The following is a 19,577-nucleotide window of genomic DNA, read 5'->3' on the forward strand; positions in this document are numbered from 1 at the left end:
ATGCTGTAGCCTAGCAAGAGGACTTGAATAGAGAGTAGGAATGGGCAAATGGATGGGGTTTACAAGTGCAGTATAGCAAAGTGTAAGGTTTTAAAATATGAGAAGTAAATATGGGATGCAGAGGAGATGAAAGATCTGATGGTAGATAGGGACCTGCAATTTTGGGGAAATTTTGTTAAAATTTGAGGCAGCACAGCAGAAAAATCAAAACCTCGATTCTTGGTACAATGGATGATATAAACAGAAGAAGGTGGCCAAGATGAGAATGAGTAGATGACGTGAAGTAGTGGTGCAAAAGAGTTTGCATGATTTGAGTCACCTGGGAATGGACAAAGAAATTACAATGAATGCTGTAACAAGCATTAGACACCAATGGACATTAAGACCCATGGGCACTGATGATGAACTGTGGGACCTTCTGCAATGATTCTTTTGACTCCGTGGAGGTCTGATCACGTTGAAATCAGTAAAACATCTGGAAGAAGATCACTAAAGTTTAAGAGCTCCAAGATGTGCACATGTCTAGGAGCTCTTAAACTTTAGTGATCTATTGGAAAATACCAATACAGAGATTATTTATCAGTTTATGTGCATGTGTTCCTTGAATTGAGTTTTTCTCTAAAATAATCACTAACTATTCTTCACTTCAACATCACAAAGCAAAACATGAATGATACACAGCTTAATGCTAGTTACATGCTAAACTTCTAGATATACCAGAATTATGCACAACTCATGACACTTCAAGTATTACATTTTTGATATTTTATCACTAAAGTGTTGGACTAATTTATTTGAATAAAGTAACCAACTGTATATATATTGAGGAATTTAAATTGATATACTAATTTAATACCAGTATAATTTTTTACATTTTTACTAGATGATTTATGTGATATCTTGCACAGCACAATTAATGTGAGTGCTAATGCCACAACCCAACCCATTGAGACGCCCAAGTCTAACAATCAGCAGCCAAGAAGAAAAAGAAAGAAAAAGAGGACAGGATCTAGTTTGGCAGCTTCTAACTTTCTAGGTAAGATTTTAAAAGATTTTTGCTAACCAAAAATAAAATTTCTGGGATAGTGAAAGGGACTGTTTTAAAAGTGTGGTCAGCCTTTTCACAAAGATTCCAAGAAATGAAACAGTAAACATCCTAGAAAATCTCTTCCACCAGACATTGTACAGCTCTATGAACATTGCATAAAAAACATGTTCTTCCTTTACCAAGACAAACTCTGGGAACAAAAAGGACTAGCAATGGGTTCAACCCTCTTACCATCTTTAGCAAACCTCTATATGGAAAATTTTTTAAATAAAGCTCTACCAAACTGGCACATCAAACTAAAAATTTGTCTCTGCTATGTGGACGATATCTTCATCATTTGGCCAGGAACAGCACTAGAACTGACTGCATTTAAAGACTATCTTAATAACTTGCATCCTAACATAAAATTTACTCTGGAACTAGAAGAAAATAAAAAAACTTCCTTTTCTAGACATCCTTATAGAAATAAATGAAAGAAAAAACAGATTATCGTTCTCTATTTATAGAAAACCAACAAACACAGGAACCTCACACAACCACCACCCCAAGCAAAAAATAGGCCTAATAAAAACCTTAAGGGATAAAGCATACATCATCCTCAGTACAGAAGAAAAACAGAAGAAATACAATACTTAACACAGATCCTATAACTGAATGATTTCAAAACTAAGACAATTAAGAAAATTCTCAATACAGCACCTACTTACTTACTTAATCCTCTTCACTCCACCTGGGAGCATAGGTCTTCCACCACCATTTTTCTTTCGTGTGTAGAGGCTAAGTGCTGTGAGGACATCATGTTAGAGGCTTAATGGATTTTTTACAACACTCAGAAAGGATTAAAACAGAATTTAATACTTCCTATATTTCATCCTAGTCACTAGGACATCTACAGGGATTACAAAAACAACTAATGTAACACGAACACAAATATCATATGATACTAAGCCCAACCACGTGGGTGACACTAAAGTCCTATCTAGGTGGAGTGCCCTCTAAGGGCGGTTGTAGGTGGCCTGGAATGCAAGGTGGGACCTCTGATGATGAGTGTTTCCCAAATCTTCGGAAGCTTAATGCAACCGAAATTTATTAAGATTTGGTTGATTTCTGAGAGCTGCTGCTGCTTCTAAAAATAATCTCTCTTTCTTGAATTTGCTGTGGTGGAGCATGGTGGTTTTCTTACATGATACCCTGTGGGTGGTGTCCAAGACATGGTCAGCCAAGCCTGAATGACCGTAGTTGTATTTACAGATGTAAGACTTGTGTTCCTTCAGGCGGATAGATGCTGATCTGCCTGTCTGTCCAAAGTATGCCAGCTTACAGGAACAGGGTACTTTGTAAACTCCAGGCAGAGAGAGAGGAGGGAGCTAATCTTTCGTAGAACGGATAAGGGTAGCAAGTTTGCAGTGGGGCTTATGTGCTGTGTGTAGGTTGTACTTTTTTAGAATCTTGGCTATTTTTTCGGATGTGCCACGGATGTAGGGTATGGTGATGACATTTTTAAAATCTTGTTGATGAGAAGGACTAGGAATGGGGGAGGAACTGATTATTTTTTTGATACTGTGATCGCTGTAGCCATTGGAGAGGAAAGTGCTGTGTATGTGGTTAAGCTCAATAGTGAGGGCGGTTCCACCCGCTTGTTGAGAGGGGGTGGTGGTGGTGGGAGAGTTTGTGAATGTATCTGCCTGTGTGTGTGTGTGGGTTTTCTGTATACAGTGAAAGCAAGTGTATCATTAGGCAAGCATGTAACTAAGGTGTCTAGGAAGGGTAAACAATTGTTCTTTTTCTTTTCCATAGTAAACTGGATTCTTGTATGTAGGCTATTCAGATGACTGAGGAAGAAGTCTAACATGTCTGGGCAATGAGGCCAAATAGAGAACATGTCATCTATATATCTTAGCCAGATAGAAGGTTTGAGTGCAGCTGAGTCTATGGCTCATTTTTCGAAATCTTCTATATAGAAATTGGTGAGAGGGGGGGAACCCATGGCGGTTCCCTCTATCTGCTTGTAGATTTTGTTCTTCCAAGAAAAACACCCAGAGTTAATGGCAAAGGAAAAGAGATCTAAGATGTCAGACGGAAAAACGTTTTCTAAGAGAGATAAGGTGTCAGTTAAGGGAGTATTGGTAAACAAAGAGGAGATATCAAAGCTTAACAATATGTCTATATTATTCAAGATTAAATTTTCTATGAGGGCTTTAAAGTGGTTGAGTTTTTTAGATAGGAAGTGGACCTTCCAGTGAGGGGGTTCAGAGAGTTGGCTAGCTGTTTAGACAGTCTGTAGTAAGGTGCATTGGTGGTATCTACTATAGGTCTGAGTGGAGAATTGGGTTTGTGGATTTTTGGTAAACTGTATATTCGGGGGGGGGGGGGAGCGGAAAGGTTTAAGTTTTTTCGTGATGTCAAGAAGATACTTTTTTAAGGAAGATTTTTAATTTCTTAGCTTGTGTTGTTGTGGGGTCGTGTTCTAGCAGGATGCAGGTAGCGCAATCGTGGAGGATAATTTTCATTTTACGATTGTATTCACTGGTATTAAGAACGACTGTGACATTACCCTTATCCGCTCTGGTGATGATGATACTTTTTTCTTTCCGTAATTTCAGGAGAGGCCGTGCATTGGGCATATGATAAATTACTTTTTGGAGGCGAAGAATGAGCGAGGATGTTGGCTACGTCAAGTCTGATGTTGTTAGCTATCTCCGATGGTAAGCGACCAATCCCATGTTCGATGTTAACCATTATATCAAGCACCGGCACTTCCTTCAGAGCGATGGCAAAATTGCGGCTAAGGGTGCTGACTGCATCGTCGTTGAGCCTTTTGGAAGAGAGGTTCACTATTGTCTGGAGCGGTTGAATTTGTGATTGTAGTTTGTCTTTAACCAGGTTGTTATATTTCTGGACGTGTTTATTTTTTATTTTTTGAAATTCTTTCTGTGCAGAAGTTTCCGAAATGCCAGAGAGAATCGACCAAAGTTCAGAGTTAAGAATGGTGGAGAGCTCTGAATGTAATAGAGCCAACGTCGGCGTTCGTCACTGAGAGGGTGGCACGAGTAGAGGCAATTTGCTTGTGTAGTAATGCCAGTAATACAGTTATATATACAGAGTGCCTTGTGTAGTAATACAGTTATATATACAGAGTGCTTTTTTGGAATGGAAATTGGTCTTTAGTTTAACTGACACCTTATCTCTGTTAGAAAACGTTTTTCCATCTGACATCTTAGATCTCTTTTCCTGGGTATTTTTCTTGGAAGAACAAAATCTACAAGCAGATAGAGGGAACCGCCATGGGTTCCCCCCCCCCCCCTTGCCAATTTCTATATGGAAGATTTTGAAAATCGAGCCATAGACTCAGCCCCACTCAAACCTATCTGGCTACGATATGTAGATGATGTGTTCTCTATATGGCCTCATGGCCCAGACATGTTAGACTTCTTCCTCAGTCATCTGAATAGCCTACATCCAAGAATCCAGTTTACTATGGAAAAGGAAAAGAACAATTGTTTACCCTTCCTAGCACCTTAGTTACACGCCTGCCTAATGATACACTTGCCTTCACTGTATACAGAAAACCAATATATTCCCAGTATCATTCTTAAGCACTTGTTTAGGAAGAACTGGATATTGTTAACTACCTTTTTATTTAACATCCACGTTTCTGATCCATACGTTAGTATTGCCTTTACATTTGAGTTAAATATTCTCATTTTAGTTTTTATAGACAAATTCTTGTTTTCCAAGTATTTCTAAGTTGGTTGAAAGTTGAATAAGCCAGCTGTTCCTTCTATTTATATCTTCAGTAGTTCCTCCTTTTATCGATACTATTGAACCAAGGTATATAAATTGTTCTACTTCTTTAAGTGGTATTTCTTCTATTGTTATTTGTTTATTTTGCTTTGCATTTATTTTCATCAACATTGTTTTATCTTTAGTTATGCTAAGACCAACTTTTTTGGCTGTTTCTACGAGTGTTGTTGTTTTATGTTCTATATATTGATGCTTCTGTGAAAGTAAGAAGATATCATCTGCAAAATCTAGATCGTGGAGTTGGTTTTGAAGTAACCATTGTAATCCTATATTTCCATGAGATACTTTTTTCATCACCCAGTCTATGACAATTAAAAACATTATAGGGGAGAATACAACATCATCAAAAGGACGTACAAAAAAAAAGAGAGAACATAAGTCTGACTTGGCATTTCACACAGCTTCTACTGGTCATGATGTACTCTGGGACAGAACAAACATGTCCTATATAGATAAGAATTGTTTCACAAGAAAATTCAGAGAGGCAGCAAATGTGATTAAAAATCCTACGCTTTGCAATAAAAATCAGGGTTTGATTTTAAATCAAGTTTGGTCAGCATTTATTAAAAATTTACCCAGTTCAGACCTCAGACAGAGTGAAACGTGAGCCACAGAACGCAACATCAAATAGCATTGTTTCTGGCTAGCATGCATTAACGGCTGTATAGATCTGCTATTCGGTTTTTTAATGAATTTTCTTGATGTTCATAATACCAACAAATGAACTAATTTTCATAATTTCTTGTAGTTTGTACTTTAAACTTTTAGTTCTCTTTACCCCTGAAGATATTAGTCTGACAACTAACGAAACTTGTCGGGTTTGATTTTTAGTACAGGTAATAACCTGTGTATAATGCAGTTTCGACATAACGCAGTCTACAAATTGTAGTAACCCTTGTTCAATGTGGTACTTATACAACGCAGTTTCGATATACCACCGTCTACAAATTGTAGCAATCCTTTATCTTTTCATATATTTTTCACCGTGTGACTTAAGAAATTAAATTTTATCTTCGTTAAATTTGCGTCTGCCCGTACCGTGCATGTAGTTATAAGTAGTGAATTTATATTAGGGAAAATACCCTTTAGCACGCATATATGTCAATATTGTTGTCTTCGTTTTCTGCCAGGAAAGCGCATTAAACATAAGTGTGTTAATCTCAAGCCAAGCACTTTATTTTCTGGTGAGTTACATACAATATGTAATGCTTTTTTATGTAAAAATTTATTTTTATAGTAATGGCCACTTAGATTGGCAAAATTTTGCGATATGGTTGAAAATGAAATTAGTGAATTAATTAATGGGAAAACATTTAAATGAGAAGGAACTAGTACAATTAATAGATGACGCCAAATCAAATGGTGGTGAAAATTCTGCTGAAGATTCTGATTGTGATGAGTCCATTAAAGAATTCAGTTTAAAGAAATTAGCAGATGGATTGAGCTTGGCAAGAAAGGAAGTTATTTAACGGATAATGATCCCTCAATGGTGCGATCTTCACGAGACAATTGGATATTTGTTTAGCTCCATATTATGAACTTATTAAAATATTGCAGCATAATGGTAAGCAAGGTCTTATTACTAACTGTAATTAAACCAGCCGAAGTATGGAATGAGAATTATACAAATGATGTCCCAAGAGATTTCAAGTGTGACGATGTCCGGCCACTTGTAAATAAAGAACATCTACGAAATGTTATTTCTGAAGACAGTAATGACGATTAAAATATGCATTATGTGCAATGAAGTTGACGTACAATTTGTAATTTTATAAGTTTATACTATGTATTTGTTTCGTTGTATATGTTTGTATATGTTTTCTTAACTTACATGAATTACCTGAATTAAATAAAAATATATTTTTGTTGGATATGTCGTTGTTTATGTAATTAAAAAAAAAAACGATTTTGGAACATAACCCTACTTTTTCTGTGATCTGAGTCTCACATAACGTGGCATTTCTATGGAACCTAACATCTTCGTTATACAAGGGTTACCTGTACTTGTTTAGTTTTAAAAAACAATTTTTTAATAAACGTGGTCACAAAACCGGAATAATTCGATTCTTCTTCTTCTTTCAAGATAATGAGCAACCACCAGTAAACCAGTTTACCATCCAGCTGTCAACTTTGTGAACCAGCTTCTCTTCCACCTCCTTTCATTCCATCTGCCTGTGTTCTTTGGAACATTTTCCCCTCACTCTGACTTTTTCAGACTAATAACCGTCAGCTCTTCAAGAAAACCATTGGGATATTTCTTTTTACTCTCATGCCTTACACACTGATTTCCCTTGTGATCTTTCATTGACAAGTCTGATCTGAAAAAAATATACTATATCCTTGACTTTTCTAATTTTCCTCCTATAAGCAGCATGGTAATTGTTTCCCCTTGGTTACAGTGAAGGAGTTAATTACTTATAAACATAATTAAATTACATTGTCTTCAAATTATACTTTTTTTACTTCTTGCTTTATCATCTCTCCCCCCTCCCCTCAGTTTAGCTATGAGTGTGATTGCACATGTACTGTTTGCATTAATTTCGGTAAAATTATAGAAATATATAAGTATGCTTCAGTAATTTTACTGACATAACATTGAATTATGATTACTTTCACTAGTAGTCCACTGCATAAATAGCTTAAATATAAATGATCAGTACATGTAGCATAGACTAGCAGTGTTGTTTTCTATGTGGTTGTGCAAACTAATGTTTAAAATAGTTATGATAAAATTTTGAAAAGACTGAGGAACTGCACCCTAACAGTTACATGCATTCCAATCACTTTGTGCCAGGTAGGTAATAAAGGTAGTGGAATTAAATTGAGGGGAAATACTGGAATTGATAGTGGGTGGGGGGGGGGGTAACAAAGAAAATAGTCAATAATAGCTGTTTTTTAAAGGATGGGATTTTCTAATGAATGTTAAGGTATTATTCAGTGATTATCTATCATAAATAACAGTTAGGACATATTACTTTTAATGTACTCATTCATTTATATTTTTCTGCTTTTGCAATTTTTTTTCTCTGTTTAACTTTTTTAGGAAAATTTATGTTAGTAATATTCATTTGTGTTTTTTTAATCTTGAAAGATTTGTATAGGTTAACAGATGAAGTTCTTGGTGAGGGAGCTTATGCTTCTGTAAGAACATGTGTAAATCTTTATACAGAGATGGAATATGCAGTTAAGGTAGGGTTTTTTTTAACCATTGGTTTTTTGGCATGCCATTAACATTGTATATTTTGGATTATTCTTCATTATTATTGCACAGGAATGATTTTTAAATGTTTAATATTAGTACAGTCATATCCTGACTTACGCGAATCCGGAGTTATGCGGTTTCTTATATGTACATATTCCCGTCCCGCTTCATGCCTAACCACTAGTCGTATCTTTCAGGAGCCAGCCGCATTCGCCAGTGTCGTACATGCTGTGAACAAGCACTGATGTGTTTCGTGCGGTCTCCATTCATACATGATTTTTATAGTCTACAAACCTTGCGATTGTTTAATGTTATGTTCTTGATAAAAAATTTTTATCACATAAAAAATAATAATGTCATCCAAAAGAAACAAGTCGGATTCTTCTACAGCTAGCAAGAACAGAAAAACATTGACTTTGGAAACAAAACTCAACATTATTAAGGATTTTGAAGGCGGAATGAAAATTTGTGAGCTACCAAAGAAGTTCGATCTACAGGAATCCACAGTAAGAACAATCATAAAAGAAAGGTTTACAAATTTTGGAGGACATAGATTCTAATGAGGAACGAATTGTAGCCACAAGGCAAGGAATAAAAAAATCATTAGCTTGCTATGAAGAAATTTTGTGTGACAAGAAAAAGACATTATGCTGTCAGACGAATCTATTAAATTTTATGAAACCATCGACATCGAAATAACTTTCTTTTTTTTTATGTACGAAAAACTACAATTATGATTATATTTCTTAAAAAAAATATAGGTGTTTTTGTAAATCCTTGGTCCCAATTGTATGTTTGTATATATAAATTACATGCAAAATTATACCTCGAGTTACGCGAATTCAACTTGTGTGCTTTTTGTTGGTCCCACCTATCCCATAACTTCGGGGTTTTACTGTATTAGATTAATGAATATTATAATACTAATAATATTAACGTTGTTGTATTTGTTTGAGAATCGTAGCCAAGACACATTCATATTGCAATTGAAGAAACCCAACCTTGTCTTGGAAGATGCACAAGAATTATTTTTGTAATTTTTATTTAATGCATCCTCACTTTTTTCTTTATATGCAACTTTCTGTCTTTAAGGGCACTTCTGATGCAGTCAGAAGTGCTCTTAATTCATGTTGTTTGCTACACTCATTGTACATATGTATGTAATTGCATTGTTTGAAATTATAAAGCAACTGTCTTGATATTGAAAATCTCAAATGCAATTCTGATTTCAAGTTTTATACGAGGGTTGCTTGAAAAGTTTGGTAAATTTCCAATAGACGGTGACACAATTCATTCATTCATTCCAGTGTCAGCATGTATCGTATTTTTCATGACCCCTGGCAAAATTTCCATGTGCAATGCATAGTTCTCGTTTAGCAAACATTTAAAATGACAGTGTTCACATTTTTCATAAAAATTGAGAAAAACGAGTTTCATGCAGTGATAAAACACTTATTTGAAGACATGGACAGCCATGCAGATCAAAACTGAGTTAGATGCAGTTCATGGGGACTCTGCACCAGCATTAAAGACTATTTATTTTTGGATAAACGAGTTTAAACGTGGTTGTAAGTCCATTGAAGATGAAGCGTGCTCTGGACGCCCGACTGAGGTCACTACGAAGGAAATGATTGACAAAATCCATAGTCGTTATGGAAGACCGCCGAGTGAAAGTGCATAAGATTGCTGAGATTGTAGGCATCTCAACTGAACAGGTGTATAATATCCTGCACGGAAAATTGCACAAAAAGCTGTGTGCGCAATGGCTGCTGCGATTGTTGACTGTCGATCAAAAACACATGCAAAAAGACATTTCAATGCAGTGATTGGCGATGTTTAATCGAATTCACAGGATTTTTTACATCGATTCGTGACTGTAGACGAAACTTAGATCCACCACCACTACACACCTGAGTCCAAGCAGCTGTCAAAACGGACAATGCCCTGTGAAAAAAGTACGAAAAAAGTGAAGACCGTTTTGTCAGCTGGGAAGGTGATCACCACTGTTTTTTGGGATTCTCAAGGAATTATCATGATAGACTATTTGGAAAAGGGTAAAACAGGAGTCTATATGTGTCATTGCTGGACCGTTTAAAAGAACTGAAGAAAAAATGATCAAGATTGGCACACAAGAAAGTGCTCTTTCATCAAGACATTGCACCGTCCCACACATCAGCTGTTGTAATAATGGCAAAATTGCACGAATTTAGGTTTGAATCGGTCCCGCATCCATTGTATTCTCCTGACTTGGCCCTGTGTGACTTCTTGTTTCCCAAACTTAAAAATTTGGCTCAGTGGAAAAAAAAATTTCGTTCGAACAAGGATGTCATTAAGGCTGTCAATGAGTATTTTGCACAATTTGACAAATCCTACTTTTTAGATAGGATGAAAAAATTGGAAACTTGCTGGAGCAAATGTGTAGACCTCAATGGAGACTGCTGAGAAATAAAGGTGATTTTTTCCAAAAAAAAAGTGTTTATTTTTTTGCACTTTTCAAACAACTCTCATGTGTGTGTGTGTGTGTGTGTGTGTGTGTGTGTGTGTGTGTGTGTGTGTGTGTGAGTGAGAGAGAGAGATTAAAATTTAATGACTAGAAGCCGAAAGATGCTAAAATAGAAAAAATACTATGTTATTCAGCACACCACTAGTTTTGCCGTCTTAGAATACTTCATTGGGTGCATAACATAAAAATATTACAAAAGGCAGCTATAATTTGTAAATTAATACTTACAAATGTACGTTAATTTACAAATTACAAATGTATTGCTAAGTCTGACATTTGAAGCCATTGTTCACACAGGGATAATCTCATGTACGCCATACTTGGATATCTCTAGTTCTGCCATATGTAATGTCTCTCACATGTTCTTGTAATGTATTTTTGTTTCATGTTATGAAGCTGATGAAGTCTTCTAAGAAGACGAAACTAGTTGTGCACTCAAATAATAAATAGCATTTTTTCTATTTTAGTATCTCTCGGCTTCTAGTCATTAAATTTTTTGATCATGTCATAATGCCGAGTAAATCCATTGCATCATATACGTATGTATGATATAACTGATTGTCTCGTCATAGTTTGAAAGAGACATAGTTTTGATATAGAATAAATAACTATAAACTGAGAAATAAAAAATAGAAACACTATTTTAAGTAAATTTCACAGCTAGTTTCATCTTAGAAGACTTCTTCAGGTGCATAACATGAGGGAACTACCAACAAACATTGTGAGAGGAAAAAAAAATCTATACATTAATGCATTAACATTTCAAACTGTTCTGTGTATCTCTTCGTTGTTGGGCATGCGCGCACACATTCAAGGTCTCGTGAATGCCAAAGTTGGATCGTCCTCCATCCAGTATATCGCAACGCTAACCTCAGCTATAATCTTTCAGACTGTCATTGCACTTATATCTGACTTTGGCATTCATGAGACCTTGAATGCATGTGAATACCCAAAAATGAAGAGATACATAGAACAGCTTCAAACGTTAATACATAAATGCTTTAATCTATAGATATTTTCTTTTCAATGTTTGTTGGTAGTTTCCTCATGTTAGGCACCTGAAGTCTTCTAAAAAGATGAAACTAGTTGTGCAGTTTAAATTAAAATAGTGTTTTTATTTTTTATCTCTTGGCTCATAGTCATTTAATCTATTTCAAATATATATAAAGTCTTCTAAATGATGGCATATTAGTTATATGCACAAATATTAACTTCGAAACTTAAATCACATGTAGAAGATAAACTTTGCAAAGAACAAAATGGCTTTCTGAAAGGATGATGGTGCATTGACCCAGCTTTTGCATTAAAAATCTTAATGGAAACACATAAATAACTTCTCTTTCCAGTTGGCTTATATTTTAGTATTTGTTTAGGATTTCGGGTGTTGGCCATTTGGTTTACATGTTCAATTCATTTTTGTTTATAATTGTTTAGTTTTTCTTCTATTGATTTTGTTTTTAGTTCTTTTAAAATGTCTTCATTCTTTTTTTGATCTAATAATGTGTATTTTGCAGTCTTAAGTCTTGTTTTTATTCTTTGCTTATTGCCCAAATTTCACTGCCATATAATAATGTGGACACTGCTAAAGTATTGTATATTTTCAAGCATGTTTCTTTTTTGTACTATATTTAGGTTGAGTGTTCTATTTATCAGGCCTATAATCTGTAAAAATGTTGAAGTTTTTAATTTTGTCTTTTTCTCCTTCATATGATATTTCACATCCAAGATAACTGAAAGTATTTATCTGTTCTATTATTTTATTATTAACTATTTTGCTTCCAACTGGAGTTTGTCCACTAAATGCCGTTGTTTTAGTTTTATCTATGGAAATTTTCATTCCAAAGTGTTCTGTTATAATGTTTAAATTATATATTGCTCTTTGTAAATTTTCTTCCTTATCTGATATTATTACCTGATCATCTGCAAATAATAGCATATTTATTTTGTTATTCCAGGAAATTTCTATACCTTGATTGTTTAAGTGTTCCGCTGTATTAATATTTCATTAATGTAAATATCGAAAAGTGTTGGAGATAGAGGGCATCCCTGTCTTACTTCTTGGTTTATAGATTGTTTTTCAGACTTTTCATTTATTTTTATTTCATTGTCTTTATATATATATATATATATATTCAATATTGCATGCAGTAAAATATTAGGTATATTTATTCTTTGTAATATATCAAACAGTATATATCTTTTTACTTTGTCAAATGCTTTTTTGTAATCTATAAAAAAAAGATGAGTTTCCAAATTAAATTCTCTTCTTTTTCCTATAAGTAGTTTTAAACAGAAACCTGCATCCTTTTCTAAATCCATTTTGACACTCTAATATTTTTTTAACTATATATTTTTAGTTTTTCATTAAGTATTCTGCTATATATTTTGTAACATGTATTCAGTAAACTAATACCTCTGTAGGTAGCAGGTTTTGTTTTATCCCCTTTTTTAAATATAGATATTACTATGCTTGTATTCCATTCCATTGGTATTTCTATATATTTTATTTAAAAATTTTAGTAATCTTTGATGAAATTTTTTTTCCAGCAAATTTATAGTTCGGAGTTTATCCCATCTTCTCTTGCTGATTTTCCATTTTTTAGTTTATTTAGATTGTTCTTTAATTCTTTCATTGTTATCATATCATTTAAGGTATTTTTGTAAGTTTCTGGTGTAATTATTTTTGATGCCAGTATTATCCATCCAAAGATCTGTAAAGTAATCCAAGAATTCTTTTACATCTATTTCACAATTTATATTTGCAATTTCTTTTATATTTGCATTCATGTGTTTTAGAGCCTGTGTAACTCAGTGGATGTGGCGTTTGCATACCACGGCGCTTGGCCGCACGAAGGAAGACTTGGTTTCGAGTCTAGTCGGCGACTAGAGGAAATTTTTCTAAGCCTTTTTTCAACTGGTTCCCGAGTTAGTCGATCTCTGGCACAGGCGAGCAGGTTTTTCCTCCCGGAAACTCGGGTTTTTCGTCTCGTAAACTCAAGAAAATTGACCGTAGAACCCACATTATTTCAGACATTAAATATATTGTGTTAGGGACAACGAGATGGCAGCACATTTGAGCCGTCTCTCTTCACTGTGTACCGCTTAATTAGTGATAGCCTTGGGCCATCTATCTCTGATTGGGTACCAGTGGAGATTGAACTGCCCACTCAGTCTCCAAAAGTTAGATAGTGCTAAATGGCCTCGCCTACTTCCCGTATACGGGAATAAAAAGGCGTTAGCTGATTTTTATTATTTTTTTTTTTTCATGTGTTTTATTATTTTGTACGCACTGGGTCTTATTTTGTATATGTCATTTAATATCTATATAGATGAATTAGTAAAGAAATGGAAGGAAAATATAAAATCAGCATTTAAACTGGCTCATGGAACTATACTTAATACCCTTTTTGATGAGTGTTGATTTTTTCGACCAAAAAACGAATGTAATAAAAAAATTAACTCTGGGTTTATAAGTCGTAATAATTATTTAATACAACCTGTATTTGTATTTGTGTGTTCATCCTAACCTAGATGAAGCCACTAGCTTAAGTGGCGAAACTAGTATTTATTAAATAATTATTATGACCTATACACTGCATGTATAGGTCATAGCAAGAAGTGAAGATGAACTCCAAAAATCAATATACAACATAAGTGCAAAAAAAAAAAAAAAAAAAAATTGGAATGTAAATATCAATAGACAAAACAAAAATCATGGCTTTTAAAGGACCATTTCCAGTCAGAAGTAAAGACATGATTGAAAATAAAATTTTAGAACAAATTAACTGCTTCAAATACCTGGGATGTGCTGTATCACATACAAAAGAAGCTGACATTGACATCAAAATTTCAAATTTTCTAAAGATAATAGGAATGATCAATAATATTTTCAGACCTAACCAAGTTCAAAAGCAATATGAATAAGAGTTTATAATTTTTTGTTAAGACCTTCTCTACTGTACGGAAGTGAATTATGGACCATAAAAACTGCAGAAGAAAAAATAATACAAACTGGAGAAATGAAATTCCTATGAAGGACAGCAAGCTATCTCTCTGGGACAAAAAAAAAGCACAGAAGTGCATAAAGAACTAAAAATATACTCTGTATTGGACAAAATATATGAATACTGAAAGAAGTGGATTGAATATGTCGAAATAATGGACAGTTCAAGACTACCCTAAAAAATGCTCCAATTACCACCCAGTTGGAGGATATAAAAGTCAGGAACAACCAAGGAGAAGATGGAAAGAGATCGGAACAGGCCACTGGATCTAAATTCCTGAAAGGATGGTGATGATAATATATATGTTGAATGTAATAATCGATGAAACAGCAATAAATAAGTAATTATTTTCTGTTGCAAGGTCTGCTAGTCTCTGTATTACAAAAATTGCATCAACTGTTCCTCTGCCACTTCTGAAGCCATTTGTTCCTCTTGTAAGAATTCGTCATAGATAGATTTAATTCGATTTTGTATAATACAGATGAAAATCTTGTAAGCATGATTAAGTAAAGAGATAGGCCTATAGTTAGCACATCGACTTTTGTCACTTTTATGCAGTGGAATTATTTTTGATATCTTCCAATCTTGAAGAAATTTCTCTTCAATAATTATTTTGTTAAATAGTTTTCTTAGGCAATTTATGACTCTTTCTCTGCCTTCTTTCCATAATTCTTTGGGAATATTATCAAAATCAGTAACTTTCTCATCTTTCATTTCATTGAGTTTTTTATATATTTTCATTAAGAATTCTTGGTAGTTCTATGGGGCTTTTTGTTAGGTTCTGGTAGATGGTTTGTGTTACTGTTTCCAAAGTTTACTGTGAAATAGTTGTACCATATTTTCTTTATTTCATCTTCGTTTCCTGTAATTTTTCCCATTTTGATCTATTAGTGTGATTGTTTTAGGATCATGTGTTTTAGATGTTTCCTCTATTTTTCTGAAAATAGTCTTTAAATCATGTTTTTTTATTGGCTTTTTCTTCAAGATATTATTTTTTGTTTTTTACTTATTTTTATATTAAAAAAAAAAAAAACAGAAAATATCAGTTATTTTCCAATTGAAAACCTGAAGAACATAAATTAAAGATACCAAGAAATTATATTCTTGGTTGAATTCTTTCTCCAAGTATGGCAAACAATGTTTGCATGTGAAGTATTTTCACGACTGGGCATTATAGAAGCTAATGACTTCACATCAATTGGCTTGGTATCCCATAATGCTTAGCAGATGCTTTGCATTATGGGAAAGAGCTCCATCCAGACCAGTTTCAACATTTATTGAGGTGTTCAAGTGCAAGGTACCTCTCCAAAAAAATGAGTGATCTACAAGATCACTCTGTGACAATAAACGATCACTGCTAAACTCATTGCCTCTGACCTGAATTGCTCCAGGATGGGGACTCAGTGGTGGATCCTCTCAATGACAGGCAAGGACAAGCCATCAGGAAGAACCTCTATCTTCTCTAGTCCTTATAAGGACTGGCTTGAAGGGGCGAAGCAAGAATGCTTTTCATCTTCCCCGTCATCTGTAAAGGACAGTGTAGGGATAAGGTGTTATTGAGCTATTAAAGCTCTGATCATGGCAGGAGGGTAACAGCAATAGCTGAGCCTCAGTTAGAACTTCATTGGCTACAGCATTGCCATCCATTACCCTCCAAAGGTATTAATCACCGCATCTCACAGTCGATTCCTTCATCCCTTATAGTCCTTATAAGGGATGAAGGAATCGACCGTTACTCCAGTTGGAGTAATGCAAAAGTCATATATTATCCATATACAAGTATTCAAAAGGTGGCACACTTATTATCAAAATACTATGGATTAGAAATAGATGTTGAAAGTTTTTTCACTTTATAAATTAAAGATGACAAGAAATTATATTCTTGGTTTAATCCTTTCTCCAAGTGTAAGCAAGCAATATTTGCATGTGAAGTATCATCATGACTGTATGTATTGTATATAGAAGCTAATGACTTCACATTAGTTGCCTTAGTGTCTCATAATACAAAGCACATACCTTTTCAGATGTGTATAATTCTACACATCTGAAAGATGTGTAGCATTATCAAGCATATATATATATATTATATAGCACAAGAAATTATATTCTTGGTTTCAACCAAGAAGAAGATATTTCTTGACATGTTTAATTTATAGTATAACTGAGTGAAAAAACTTTCAAAATCCTAAAGAAAAAGTAATATGTTTGTTACTTAGGCCTAATTTTTAGTGAAGACAGCAGATTAAATATGGAAATAAACTATGGAATAAGCAAAACTGGTGTTCTAGGGAGCAAGTTGAATACATTTTTGTGGAATAAGATAGAAATTAGCTGAAACACTAAATCAGCAATTTACAAGATAGTGTTCAAGCCGTTTTTATCTTGTGGATCCTGAAGTGTTGGGCTAGAAATGAAATAGATGATCAGAGATTAGAAATAAGAAATCTGAATTATGAGAAGAATTGAGTGAACAGATGGTATCAATGGCAGAATCATATTATACTCTAGATATTCAAAAGGAACTTGACATTGTTAGCATTCAAGAATGCGAGTACAGCTACCTCTTCTTGGGTGGTATGTTTACTTATAAAGAATGAGAGAGAAAATGTTAGCAAAAGAGATATTTATTTATATGTTTGTAAACACTTGAGAAAAGGATTAAACAATAATAGAAGTTTTCTGGCAAGTGTAATTTACTTTGGTGCCAATTTAAGAAACTTTCTCAACTATCTGATTTAGTGTTTTTTAATGATAAGTTCATACAATTTTTTGCTGCTTGTGTTATTGATATGTCTATTGCTTTAACTTGACCTTTGTATCTTTCTTGATCTGGCTCTGACTGATGACATTTAATTATGTTTGTCTTTGGGCTAGCTTGCTTCATAGGAAGTAGAATAGTTCTGCTAAGTGGTGGTTTTTTGCCTCTCACTGAGTTGGGCCACTGCTGACAGGAGTGATGAGCTTGGTAGTGATCCTTTAGGCTCACTCAGTGAGATTTAGTGATTATTTATTGTATTTAATAATTTTCTGATAGTTATTTCTTTCTTTTAATTTATCTTAGCCATTTGCTCTTTAATAATTTTGATGCATAGGCTTTCTTGAATTCTGTCAGTTAAGAGTAAAGGTCATTTTATTTGGAAATTAAAGTATTTTCATTTTTAGAAATGTAATTGTGCTTTTATGTATTTGATGTCACTGAGTCTGTTTATAGAGAAGCTTGTGAACTGCTATCTTGAATTTTTCCTTGATCATTCACCAGTTCTGGAAAAATGTCATATTCTTTTATTTTATAGCTGTTCCTAGTTTAATGTGAGAATATGTACCTTTTCTCAAAAATACCTTCAGTGCATTTACATTGTTAAGCTGAGAAGTTGAAATCGCAGTGTATTCCCCAACCCTAGGCATGTTCATTTTACCTGGACTCTGTGAACACACATGGATTGCAGTCATGAATACGTCCCAGCCATGTGCTGGTCCTGAGCCCAGTTAAAATTGGGGATTAGGGAAAGCAATGGTGAACTACCCTGTAAAAATCTCACCAGGAATATTTGTGGGCAATGCCTACAAAGTCGCCTTTGGTCGGAAACAACTGAAAGGGAAAACCAGTCCATGGCATAGTTTTAGAACAAATTACTGTAGTTTAGAGGAGATGGTGGTGGGAATTTTGATAGAAGAAAAATAAATAAGTTAGGACAGATGTACTAAGCATTTACAGTACAACATGAAGCAAGATGATATTCAGGATTTTCCTAAAATGGGTGTTCACAGACTGATTTGCTTAGGATTCTGTTTATTCTAAATTTCTTATGGTCTAATGAAAGAGTTCTTAAGTGAACATTTCTACTATTCTCTCAGCATATCCTGTGACCATTAAAATTCAGTGCAGTGACAAAATTTATGAATGAATGCTGGTAATTCTACACTTTGAAGTAATGATCTTTTATAAGAGTAGGAGAGATAAATCCTTATGCCTTCTAAAGTTCTTTAGTTCATCTGCTTATGCCATTATTTGATAACTCTATGGAATGGTAATTTTATCCTTTTCCAAAGAGTGATAATAGTGATTGATGAAACTGTTCTCAAGAAGTTATTTATTATTATTAATTTTTTAGGTGATTGAAAAGCAGCCAACTCGTAGCAGGGCTCGTGTGTTTCGAGAAGTAGAAACATTCCATCACTGTCATGGTCATCAGAATGTCATTCAGCTGATTGAATTTTTTGAGGAACAAGATAAGTAAGTATTCCTTATATGTAACCTAATATGGAAATTGTTTATAGCTTGATTTTGGAGGACAATGATAAAGGTACCTGTATAATAATCATCTCTTAGGTCATCATTCATATTCCCTGAAGTAGATGGGGCAGATCAGAATTGTAGCATTGATCTGTTATATCCCTTATATTCTTCTTTTTGCTTGAATATGAGCTATCTCTGTTAGTTTTTCCCACATATGGGATGTTGCATTCATACCATTATCTCTAAACTCCAGTTTTTCATGTCAACATCCTTTGGTTTTACTTAATTTACAAATGTTTATATATATATATATATATATATATATATATATATATATATATATATATATATATATATATATTACTTATTATTATTGTACAGACACCTTCGTGGAATCCGAAGACTCGTCACAGAGACCCAACTATCCACACATTATTTATCATACCTCTCCTTGAACCCAATAACAGACACAGCACTCACAACTGACCCTGGTAACCCATTCATTCACCACTCTTCAAATGAAAAATCTAGTCCTATCATTATTAACTACACTCTTAACTTCCAGGGATGGCCTTTTGTTCTGCTTCCTTCCTCCATCTCTGAAACACTTCCCTTGCATCAATCCTATAAAACCTTTTAAGTAACTTAAATGTTTCCTGTCATATTCCCTCTTTTTTACTTGTCAGTCATCTTCTCCAACCCATAAAACCATCAATCTGTCCTCATATGGAGCATTTCACAGAACACGTGAAATTAAATTCTATTTACTACCACCCCCA

The 19,577-nt window shown here is 34.2% G+C and overlaps 1 protein-coding gene across 1 annotated transcript in view; it reads left to right on the plus strand.

Moving 5' to 3' along the window:
- LOC150104224 (MAP kinase-interacting serine/threonine-protein kinase 1-like) overlaps nucleotides 1-19,577 on the plus strand; it is a 136,654-nt gene that overhangs the window by 34,876 nt on the left and 82,201 nt on the right. Inside the window, exons 2-4 of the mRNA XM_090396237.1 lie at nucleotides 884-1,036; nucleotides 7,944-8,041; nucleotides 18,674-18,795. Coding sequence (XP_090252363.1) covers nucleotides 884-1,036; nucleotides 7,944-8,041; nucleotides 18,674-18,795 — 373 coding nt within the window. The remainder of the gene's footprint in view (nucleotides 1-883; nucleotides 1,037-7,943; nucleotides 8,042-18,673; nucleotides 18,796-19,577) is intronic.

This window comes from Typopeltis vanoorti, chromosome 8, assembly GCF_054136105.1.
Source record: "Typopeltis vanoorti isolate ZY-2024b chromosome 8, IOZ_Tvanoo_1.0, whole genome shotgun sequence".
Lineage (NCBI taxonomy): Eukaryota > Metazoa > Arthropoda > Arachnida > Uropygi > Thelyphonidae > Typopeltis > Typopeltis vanoorti.